This window comes from Magallana gigas, chromosome 4 (genome assembly GCF_963853765.1).
Source record: "Magallana gigas chromosome 4, xbMagGiga1.1, whole genome shotgun sequence".
Lineage (NCBI taxonomy): Eukaryota > Metazoa > Mollusca > Bivalvia > Ostreida > Ostreidae > Magallana > Magallana gigas.
Genome location: NC_088856.1, coordinates 15341809 through 15352044, shown reverse-complemented (window position 1 = coordinate 15352044; position 10236 = coordinate 15341809). Strand labels below are relative to the sequence as shown.

The 10236-nt window shown below is 30.1% G+C and overlaps 1 protein-coding gene across 1 annotated transcript; it reads left to right on the top strand.

Moving 5' to 3' along the window:
- Positions 1-487: 487 nt before the first annotated feature.
- Positions 488-8673, top strand: LOC117683002 (uncharacterized). Its single transcript, XM_034451698.2, has 9 exons — positions 488-800; positions 976-1042; positions 2997-3085; positions 3259-3453; positions 3595-3696; positions 4171-4224; positions 6486-6576; positions 6725-6818; positions 7042-8673. The coding sequence occupies exons 1-9, from the start codon at positions 776-778 to the stop codon at positions 7327-7329; spliced, it is 1005 nt and encodes a 334-aa protein (XP_034307589.2). The 5' UTR covers positions 488-775; the 3' UTR covers positions 7330-8673.
- Positions 8674-10236: the final 1563 nt, after the last annotated feature.

Sequence of the window (10236 nt, the reverse complement as noted above, 5' to 3'; positions counted from 1 at the left end):
TATTTTCTACGAATTTGATTTTGTTCATGGGAGCAGCTTTATTGCTATACTGTTTCTGTTTATAAAGCATTCTCTGATTGGTCAGAACAAAGGTTTAAAAACGAGTACTCTCACTAGATGGCGTAATCGTTAACCCGCATATGTGTTGTTTTTCGGTAAAGGGTTTATGAAGAGCACAGCAGATCAGAAACCCTTAACTTGGGAAGATAGTTTTCCTCTAATTCTTGACATTTCTGCATATTAAATAAAATGCATTGTTCTTTGGGACATTTGAAATGGGCTTACGAATTCTTAATCTATTCCATTTTTGTTCTTTTATCATCATTTAGATGGAAGTTTGATACTAATACATTTTATACAACCTATATACAAATATTTGAACACAGAAAAATGGTAGTCTGTTGGGAAAGTCTTAACAATATAAACCCTCTATGCTCATGCAACTCTGAATTTAATTCACATTCAAAATAATCGAACTATAAATATTTAAGTATGTTAATGGGTATAGGACTGACATGAATGGGTTTTTTTTGAAAATCTAGAAAACCCGATGATTATCCATCTTTCCTATTTGGTATTTCGATTCATTTTCCTTTATATAAACAACTTTTATGACACATGTAATATATATTTAATGATGGATTCAAAAATTATTTTCATTTCCTGTTTTATTTTAACGAAGTGATAGTAAAACTGGTTGCATGCCTATGTATCTACGAAGAGGGCACTGCTGAACGTTGCTCGTATATTTTTACAACATATTCTCTTTTTGAAGATGGATATTTTGAGTTCGCTTTACAGTAAGTTTATTTAAACCATTTACTTGTAATTGTAAAGTAAGAAGAAATTGTTGTGACATAATAAATTTAAAATCAAGATTAAAAAGTTGATATTTATCATTAAATGTGTGCAGCAATTGTTGTTTTCAAAATAATTTTATCTAAAAATTAATTTACTTTTAATTTGTCGTTACAGAGACGGTGATTGTGTTCCAGTTAAGTCGTTGGGGATTTTCTTCTGAAACACCAACGACTCTACCGGCGTAAGATTAATTAATGAAATAGAAATAGTTTGCTATGAAGATAAGAAACTATACATGTCAACTTAATCAAAATTAATTTACATCCCAACCTCTCAATGACATAGGTATTGATCATACCTGGAGTTTGAGAACGGATCGTTGAAAATGTTTATATTAAAGTCAAAAGTTCTTACTATTACATTAATCTAAAACATCTATTTTTTCTTTATTACAATTTTCATTTATCCAATAACATTTCTTTATTTCATGTATTTACTTTTTTTTTTATAGTAAACATCATTTTTAAAAGGATTTTAGTTTATTAAACATTGCATTTTGATATTCAAGATTTATTCTACAGAATGATCTTCGATATAGTTCGAGGAAGCATTGCTTTCTACAGCTATTCTTTTTCTTTTCTTTTTTCATGCAAACGTGGGTGCAAAGTTGTATTTTTATAATGTGTTTTTTCTCCAAAATTAACATTATACGGAACATTCATGAGTTGAGAAATAGTGATTCCATGACCTTAAAGAATCGTTTCCGGTATTGTAAACTATTTATAAAACCGTGGGAAAAAGTATGTCCCGTTAAATAATTCTAGGTTTTTTAACCTAACAATTCATTGACATTAAAAGAAATGAAAACAGTTTAAATAGTTTTATTTCTCTACGACTCAATTTTTCTAAGCTAATGTAAACCACAAAAAGCCAGATTAAGACAGATGGGGTATTAAAAAAAATCAACTTTATTATATTCCCTGAAAAAAAACCAGGAGATAAGACTTTTTAAAATTTCATCATTTGGTGACTGTTTACATAGTAAACATAAATTTGAAAAAAAAAGAAATCAATAAGGCAGGATTAGAAAAAATACGAAAAATATGGGGATAAAATGTGAAATGTCGGGTCAATTCCCTCAGGGTTGAATACTAAAAATTGATAACTTTCTAGACGGCCACCAGGTAACCTGGAAACTAAACAAGAAATATATATATATATATATATATATATATATATATATATATATATATATATATATATATATATATATATATATATATATATATATAATTTAAAAATAATAAATATCCAGAATAAAATCACAAATTGATCCTATTAACCGCAAACGTTACATTTGTACATAACTGCCTGAAGAGCCAGGAATGGCGAAAACGTTTGCGGTTAATAGGATCAATTTGTGATTTTATTTTGGATATTTATTATTTTTAAATTATTTAAAACTGTGCCGATTTATTTTTTGTTGTATTGGGAAATTATATATATATATATATATATATATATATATATATATATATATATATATATATATATATATATATATATATATATATATATATATATATATAATCCAAATTGAGTAAAGTTAATCCACACAAGTATTAAATAATAAAAAATAACAGAAAGCCGATTCAAAACTCTACGTATACCGGTAGAGTTTTGAATCGGCTTTCTGTTATTTTTTAATATATATATATATATATATATATATATATATATATATATATATATATATATATATAGAAGTAAAACTTAACGCAAAAAAATTCATCAGAATTTTTTAGATAGAAAGTTTTCGACTCTTCTTTATTAAATATAATATTATGAATAATTATCTTAAGATGTTCTTTATTTCTTCATTTATCTTCTTTCTTAATATAAGTTGAAAAATATCTATAGGATCAAGATAATGCACTGTATCTTTATTTGTTATTTAAAAATATTTCAGGACCTGGCTAGAACCAGAACACTAAGCTCTGGTCCTTCCTCGCAAATCAGATTTTTAATTTTTACGATTACATATTTTAAGTACAATATATTTCCTTAAAATTAATTGGTTAGGTCCCTTAACTGTTTAAAGAGAGTGCTTAAATTGAAGATTAAAGAATCAAAGATTCTGATGGCGAATTCTAATTATGCATTTATACACTTAAATCAATATTGTTTGTAATTAGTTTGCAGAGAAATGTGTGTCTCATAGATGCAATTCACATCCATGATGAATTGATTCAGAAAGGGTGCCCATACAGTTTGATTGGAAAAGGTTCAGTTTGTTGTTTTATTTCTTTCATTTATAACGGAAGTATACAGGTATGCGTATGCTTGAGAAATGTTCAAACTTTTTTTTAACATTTTCAGACAAATTGTTGAGCAATAAATCCATTATCATATTTTATAAATGGCAATGACGATGAAAGATGATTATTTATCAAATAGATAACACAAACTGCACAATACCCTGCATTGTGGAACTTGAGAATGATAACAGTTACCATGATCATAACCATGGGATTGACTACATGATTTTCAATCTAAGAAACAATATTTCCATTTCCCACAAAAAGTTTTTGGACGTTTCAGAGTGCATCATTAAAACGATAACTGTCAGATGTGACTTCAAGTATCACAAAGGTATGAGACGCTGTGACACCTTTTGATTTAATGAAGTACTCTCAATAAAGAGCAAAATCACCAGAAAACTTTTACTTTTTTATTCATTTCATCTTTGACCTAAATAAAATAAAACACTGTTTTATATTCTCTTATTTACAGATAGACATGCATCTTGTCTTGAGAAATTGAGACATTCAATTCATGAAACTGGTTCAGGCAAACTGAATACACAAAACTATTCATCCAAAGGAACTAGACAAAGTTAGTCATCTAATTAAAGTGTAAAAAATAATGTGTCACAAAAGTTTGTTTTTTTCTTCATTTTTTTGATGTTTTTTTTTTTGGGGGGGGGGGGGGGGGGGGGGGAGTGGGGCATTTTATGGTTATTATTTATGATATTTTTAGGTTCAGACATTGCCTGTGTCAGGTACAAAATCGATTAATTTTACAGAAATCAATTTAGGACTTGTTTTCGATGGCGTTAATACAGGAAATGGTGCATATTTAATGATTAAAGAAGTTAATGATGCTTAAATGACTATATACAGAATACTCAGAAATGGATATTTTTTTCAAGTGATCACAGATGTTAATATTATTCAATTTATGTTTATTCTATGTATTTTAAGGCAATGTTAAACATAAAGTTGTGTTAATGATTCAGTGGTTCGTTATTTTAAGTTCAAATATAAATATAATCTGATTAAATGTCATTTTTTTAATTCAACACAAAAGAAAACAGAACCGAATCGGTTTTTGCTGCTTTACAAGAAGATGGAACACTACCAGGTAATAAAACTAGTCGAACATTTTTATTCTGTGAAAATGACACTTCACACGAAGGAAAACTAAACATATATAACATTTAACAAGGGGCTCAGGGGCCACATCACTCACTTGAGCAACAATATCCCTAACTCTGATCAAATTAGCATTACAATATGAAAATCAAATTATCTTGACAACTAAGTAAAGTAGATGTTGCTCAATTTGTTTTTTAAATCTACCGATTTTTATCCACATATTTTTATGGTAAATACCAAGCCCATTTTGCTGTTGTACCTGTAAGAAGATTTTTTTCTTTTTCTATATACCCCCCCCCCCCCCCATTGTGGCCCCACTATTCTCTAGGGAATCATGTTTTGATCTAAGTTTAATCTGCACAACCCTTGCTTTCAGACAAGTTACTGCTTTTGTGATTAAAAACGTTCCCAGAACATTTTAAGCTTTTCTCTATATATTCCTAATATGTAAAAATTCACCCCCCCCCCCCATTGTGGCCCCGCCCTACCGTTGGGGACTTTGATTTAAACAGACTTGAATCTACACTATCCACTATCTGAGGAAGCCTCCACAAAAGTTTCAGCTGTCCTGGCCTAACGGTTTTTAAGAAAAGTTTTAAAGATTTTCTCTATATATTTCTTTGTAATAATTCATCCCCCATTGTGGCCCCACCCTTCCACCGGGACCATGAATTGAACAAACTTTAATCTACGCTACCTGAGGATGGTTCAAATTTAACTTGAGCGATTCTGGCCACACAGTTTTTGGGAAGAAGATTTTTAAAGATTTTCTCTTTATATTCCTATGTAAAAATTCAAGCAACCACCCCCCCCCCCATTGTGGCCCCTACCTATCCTCAGGGACCATTATTTGAATGCTTCCACGCCGATATGAACTTTTCTGGCCTATTGGTTGTTCCCTATATATTTCTACATAGAAATTAATCCCCCATTGTGGCCCCATCCTATCCCGGGGACTATGATTTGAACAAACTTGAATCTATACTTTCTGAAGATGCTCCAATTTGAGCTTTTCTGGCCAAGTAGTTTTTGAGAAGATTTTTAAAGATTTTCTCTATTTATTCCTATGTAAAAATTTGAGCCCACCTTGTGGCCCCACCTTACCCCTGGGGACCATAATTTAAACAACGTGAATTTACACTATCTGAGGATGCTTTCACTCCAATTTGAGCTTTTCTTGCCAAATAGTTTTTGAATGATTCTTAAAGCTCTATATATTCCAATGTAAAAATATGACCCCCCCCCCCCATTGCGGCCCCAACCTACCCCCGGGGACCATAATTTGAAGAAACTTTATTCTCGCATTATCACCGGAGTGAGATCGGTTTGTCCAGTGTGAGTCAGCAGTGTGAGATTTTTCTGTCTTACACTGTGTATTACAACGCCGCTTTAAAACGTAAACAAACGTTTTCTGCTGTAGGGAAATGCAAAATGAATGATTTAGATTATTCATTAAGTAATTGTTTTGCTTAGTAAATTACAATTTATCCTATTTTTATCGATAAAACTGTCGTGTGCTCTCAATTTGACTTGCACTATATAAAGCACGCGGCGGGATAAACCGAAAGTAATCTTTTGAACGTCATAAAAGAAAGTTGTCAGACATGGTTTTTTAATGTAAAATAATGCGAGAAAAATAATCATTCATTATATACTCGTGTGGGATAGTGAAATTCCACCTCGGGGCCAAGATTCACGGTCTAGGACTCGGCAAAGCATCGTCCTAGAGCTTTTTTGGCAAAATAGTTTTTTTTAAGAAGATTTTTAAAGATTTTCTCTATACATTATTATGTTAAAATCCATCCCCCATAGTGGTCCCACACTACCCCTGGGACCGTGATTTGAATAAACTTGCATCTACACTACCTTGGGATGCTTCAGTACAAGTTACAGCTTTTCTGGCCTTATAGTTTTTGAGAAGGAGATTTTTGAAAAATACCAAGAAATTTTCAATATATCTTTATTATCTCCCCTTGGAAGAGGGTGTGGTCCTTCACTTGAACAAACTTGAATCCCCTTCACCTAGTGATACTTTATGCTTTGTGCCAAGTTTGGTTGAAATCTGCCCAATGGTTTTTGAGAAGAAGAAAATGTGAAAAGTTTACAACGCCGCCAACACCAACAACAACGCCAACGCTGACAGACAACGGACAAATTTTGATCAGAAAAGCTCACTTGAGCTTCCAGCTCAGATGAGCTAAAAAAAAATAACTTATATTTAACGAATTCAAATCACTCTAATTCAAGGTTCACTTATTGGTTTGATTGGCGCAGTGATTGGTTGCTTGATTGGAGTGGTACTGACACTATTTGGTGGTTGGATCATTAAAACCTTGCGGTAAATATTCTTTCAAAAAGTAACTTTAAAATTACCGGTTGCATTTTTTGAATTCCATTTTGGTTTACGTGTTTTTTTGTTCCTGTGATATACAATTCTTGATAAGAATGTTAGAAAACAGATTCTACATTTATATGGACAAATGCAGACAAAGGCATCTTCACCAGGAAAATTTGGACCTGTATCCAACCAGTCAATCCATTTATAATCCGGCTGTATACACAGAAATTGAAGAACTGAGGGTAATAAAACAACACAAAAATTATATAGTTTTCAAGTTATTAACAAACATATATTTTAATTAACTCAAATCATTTTTTGAAATAATTTTCAAAACTTGCACGCTTAATTAAAAAAATCTTCGCATGCAGCGGGAATTTTTTTAGTAGATTTAGATTTTATATTGTTAGAAATACAAAATGGAAAATATTTTAATACATCTTGACTTTTTTTTCTTATAAAAAGATGCTAGTGAAGGCAACGCAAGTTCCATCTCTTGAGGATAATAGTCCTCTTAGTGCAAGGTCAAAGACATCCAACACTTACTATACGTTAGCGGAAATGGGAAGCCTTGGCAAATCAACAATTTTAATTCAAGACATTGGTTCAGACAAACTGAGAACATCAAACCATTCATTTAACGTATCTCGACAGAGTCTGTCATCTTGTTGTAGTGTTAAAAAGGACGAGCAACAAAGAGAAAGTGGAGATAGTAAAAAATACTTTCAACTTGAACAACAAGAATTAACCTAAGAACAGAATTTTTAACTGCCAAGATTTTTGTTTTTATATTGAACAATTCTAAACTATTGTTATTTTCATTGTTATAATGTAATCTTTTCTTATGCTGTCTTTCTTTCGGGAGAGTTTGTGATTGTAAATTGGGTTATGAAAAAGATATTTTTAAGAAAATTTCAAAAAATTAAATCAGTCTTAATTATATGTATTGTCTTTTTTCAAAATTCAAAATGGATTTTGATAGTTTCACAATATTTACGCAAAACGATTGAATAGTTTCTTTAAATTCGAATGTGATTGTATCACTTTTAGCTGATAATAATATTGTAAACTAAAGTTAAATATATTAATTTAATATTCAATGTTAATTCGACATAAAAAAGTTAAAATCTTAAACTGATTTTATTCATTTTAGTATTGATATATGTATATTGACACCGACAATAAGTATTGTTTTGGAAAATCAATTTCAATTGATTCTTTTTTATTCAAAGGTGTTATCAAATAATCATTGATTGATAAAAAAAAATCATTATGGATTTAGAATACTAAATGTTATTCACAAAATATGTGGAAAGATGATCTAAACATCAAAAACCATTTTTTGTTTTGATCATTTAAGCATGCATCATATTGTTGGCTTTACATACACAAATGTAAATATATATTAGCATTTTGTGTGATTGGGACCAACAGATGTGCTCTCGATTCTATCTGAGAACACTGGTGCGTCCTAAGTACATAACAGAATACATGTAAGTCTTTGTCTTTATTTAAGTCAGTTTCTTAAAGCACTCGATCCAATATGTAGGCACTGCCACAGCTCAAGGCTCTTATTCGATACAAAAGGAGATGTTGGTATTCTCGTTTATTTAACAACAATGTCAAATTTTATTTCTATTTACTATTTTTGAACTTACAAAGAGGAGGGGCTAAATGTTCTCTACGTTCTTTTTTCTATATACAGATAAAACAAAAAGAAATGTTTATACCAAAAAGAGGGATCTCCAAATCTCCTCCGCTCCTTCCTTGCTATGTGTCTGCCTTTGAGCTTAAGAATTAAACGAATTAATACTGTCTCTGGGTGGCGAGAGATTAAAATTGCTCATGTATTTCATTGGGACTTTTGCTCAAGTATTTTAGTTAAACTCCTTGCTGTGATTATTGACAAATAAATTATATAAATGTTCTTAGCTAAAGAGTAAATTTACACTGATTAAAATAAGCCATGCAAGATGGTTTCCATTTCTATTATCATTTTATTTCGAAAATAATAAATGAAAGATTTTTTTTTTAAATTGTGTATTGTATTTTTCAGATAGATTAAAACTAATTTATTACAGTATATAATTTGTATCAATCGATAGTATATATATCGCAAATTCAAAGTAAATTGATTGTCTTAATATCATAAATTCTACAAAAATGTACAAAAATTCTCATGTATTACTTGTCTGACTAGGGCATCATATAATTTCAAACCCATTTGATATTAAAATAATTCATGGATTGTATCAATTTTTTACACATACCCGGTAACTTGGATTTCTCGTCCTCTTTATTGGAACTAAACTAGTTGTTATTAATTGGTTATTAAGATATATATGTAAATCAAAATATTTATTGGAATTAAACTGTTATTGGTTATTAAGATATATATAAATAACATATTTATTTGTAAATGTTAAAATAAATAAATGGAAAATAAACAAATTGAAATATTAATACTTCTTTGTTGTTTTAATGTATTTTTTTACTGTCATAATTTATAGTGATTTTCCCTGTAAAAGCCTTTCAAATTCTATGCGTAAAAATAAATATGATAAAAAATTATTACACGTAAACTTTTAATCGTCAGGATAGCCTAACTTAAGATTATTCAACGACACCGTCGAGTTACATTTTAAGATGATCTTAGGTTGCTCCTAACTTTTATCTTGTCATCTCTTAGAACCAGTCTTAGGTCATATCTAAGGAAAGTTTTGTGAACATGCCTGCTGGTAGATTTATCGTGTGGATTTAATTGTACAGAAAATAATATTTTTTAAAAGAGCTTAAACAAGTGTTAACTGATAATGGTTATTTATAGGCATGATAGTAGGAGTAAAATATATATGTATATACACATGTATTATAGAAAGGATACATGTATTTTTTTTAAATAGCAAAAATTCGTGAATACCACAGTTTGGTTTTTTTGTTTTTGTGGGTGGTTTTCCCAGAAACTGTTTATCATAGAAATATGCTTATTCAGTTTCAGACATGCTATGTCCTACAGAAACTATATAAGTTTTAGAACACCAACTTTCCACTTTAACACGTTATAAATTACATCATCTCCATTCATTATATCGTTTTTTATTATTATTAATTACGCGCTTGTTTAAATGGGTTTGAATTTTCCTTATTCCTCCTGGCACTGTTCTACAATGTAACACAGGAAAACAGTACTATATTATCAACCAAGGACATCTAAATCGTTCAACCACTTCAATTTGCAAAAATAATGAGGAGAATTGATAAAGAAGGGGATTTTTTTTTACTATCTGACTTACAAGCAGTTCCCTTCATTTTAATTCTTTAGAGTTTACATTACAATTTTCATGGAAGAAGGTACAGTTTCTTTCAACATTTGCCTGAATTTCAAGAGGCGTTTAAATCTCATGAAAAAAGCATACATCATCTTGAACATGTGTGTATATAAAATACTAAGTTATACAATTTTATCCTGTTTACCATAAAGAATAATGACTCACACATTTTGTCATATTTCAACATATAGTCAAAAATGATGAAAATGACATGAAGTTTTTTTAAGAGGAAAATGTGTCCGCAGCCGTCGCCCACAACGAAATTAATATACTGGTATTTCATGTGATATCACATCAGAAAGTTAAAATGTGAATTTCATCGTGTGCGACG

Excerpts from the sequence above, each read along its gene's own strand:
- LOC117683002 (XM_034451698.2), top strand. The coding sequence starts at position 776 with ATGGATATTTTGAGTTCGCTTTACA. Across the intron at positions 3,086-3,258 it reads ATACAGTTTGATTGGAAAAG|ATAACACAAACTGCACAATA; the intron begins GTTCAGTTTGTT and ends TTTATCAAATAG. Across the intron at positions 6,577-6,724 it reads TGGATCATTAAAACCTTGCG|ACAAAGGCATCTTCACCAGG; the intron begins GTAAATATTCTT and ends GGACAAATGCAG.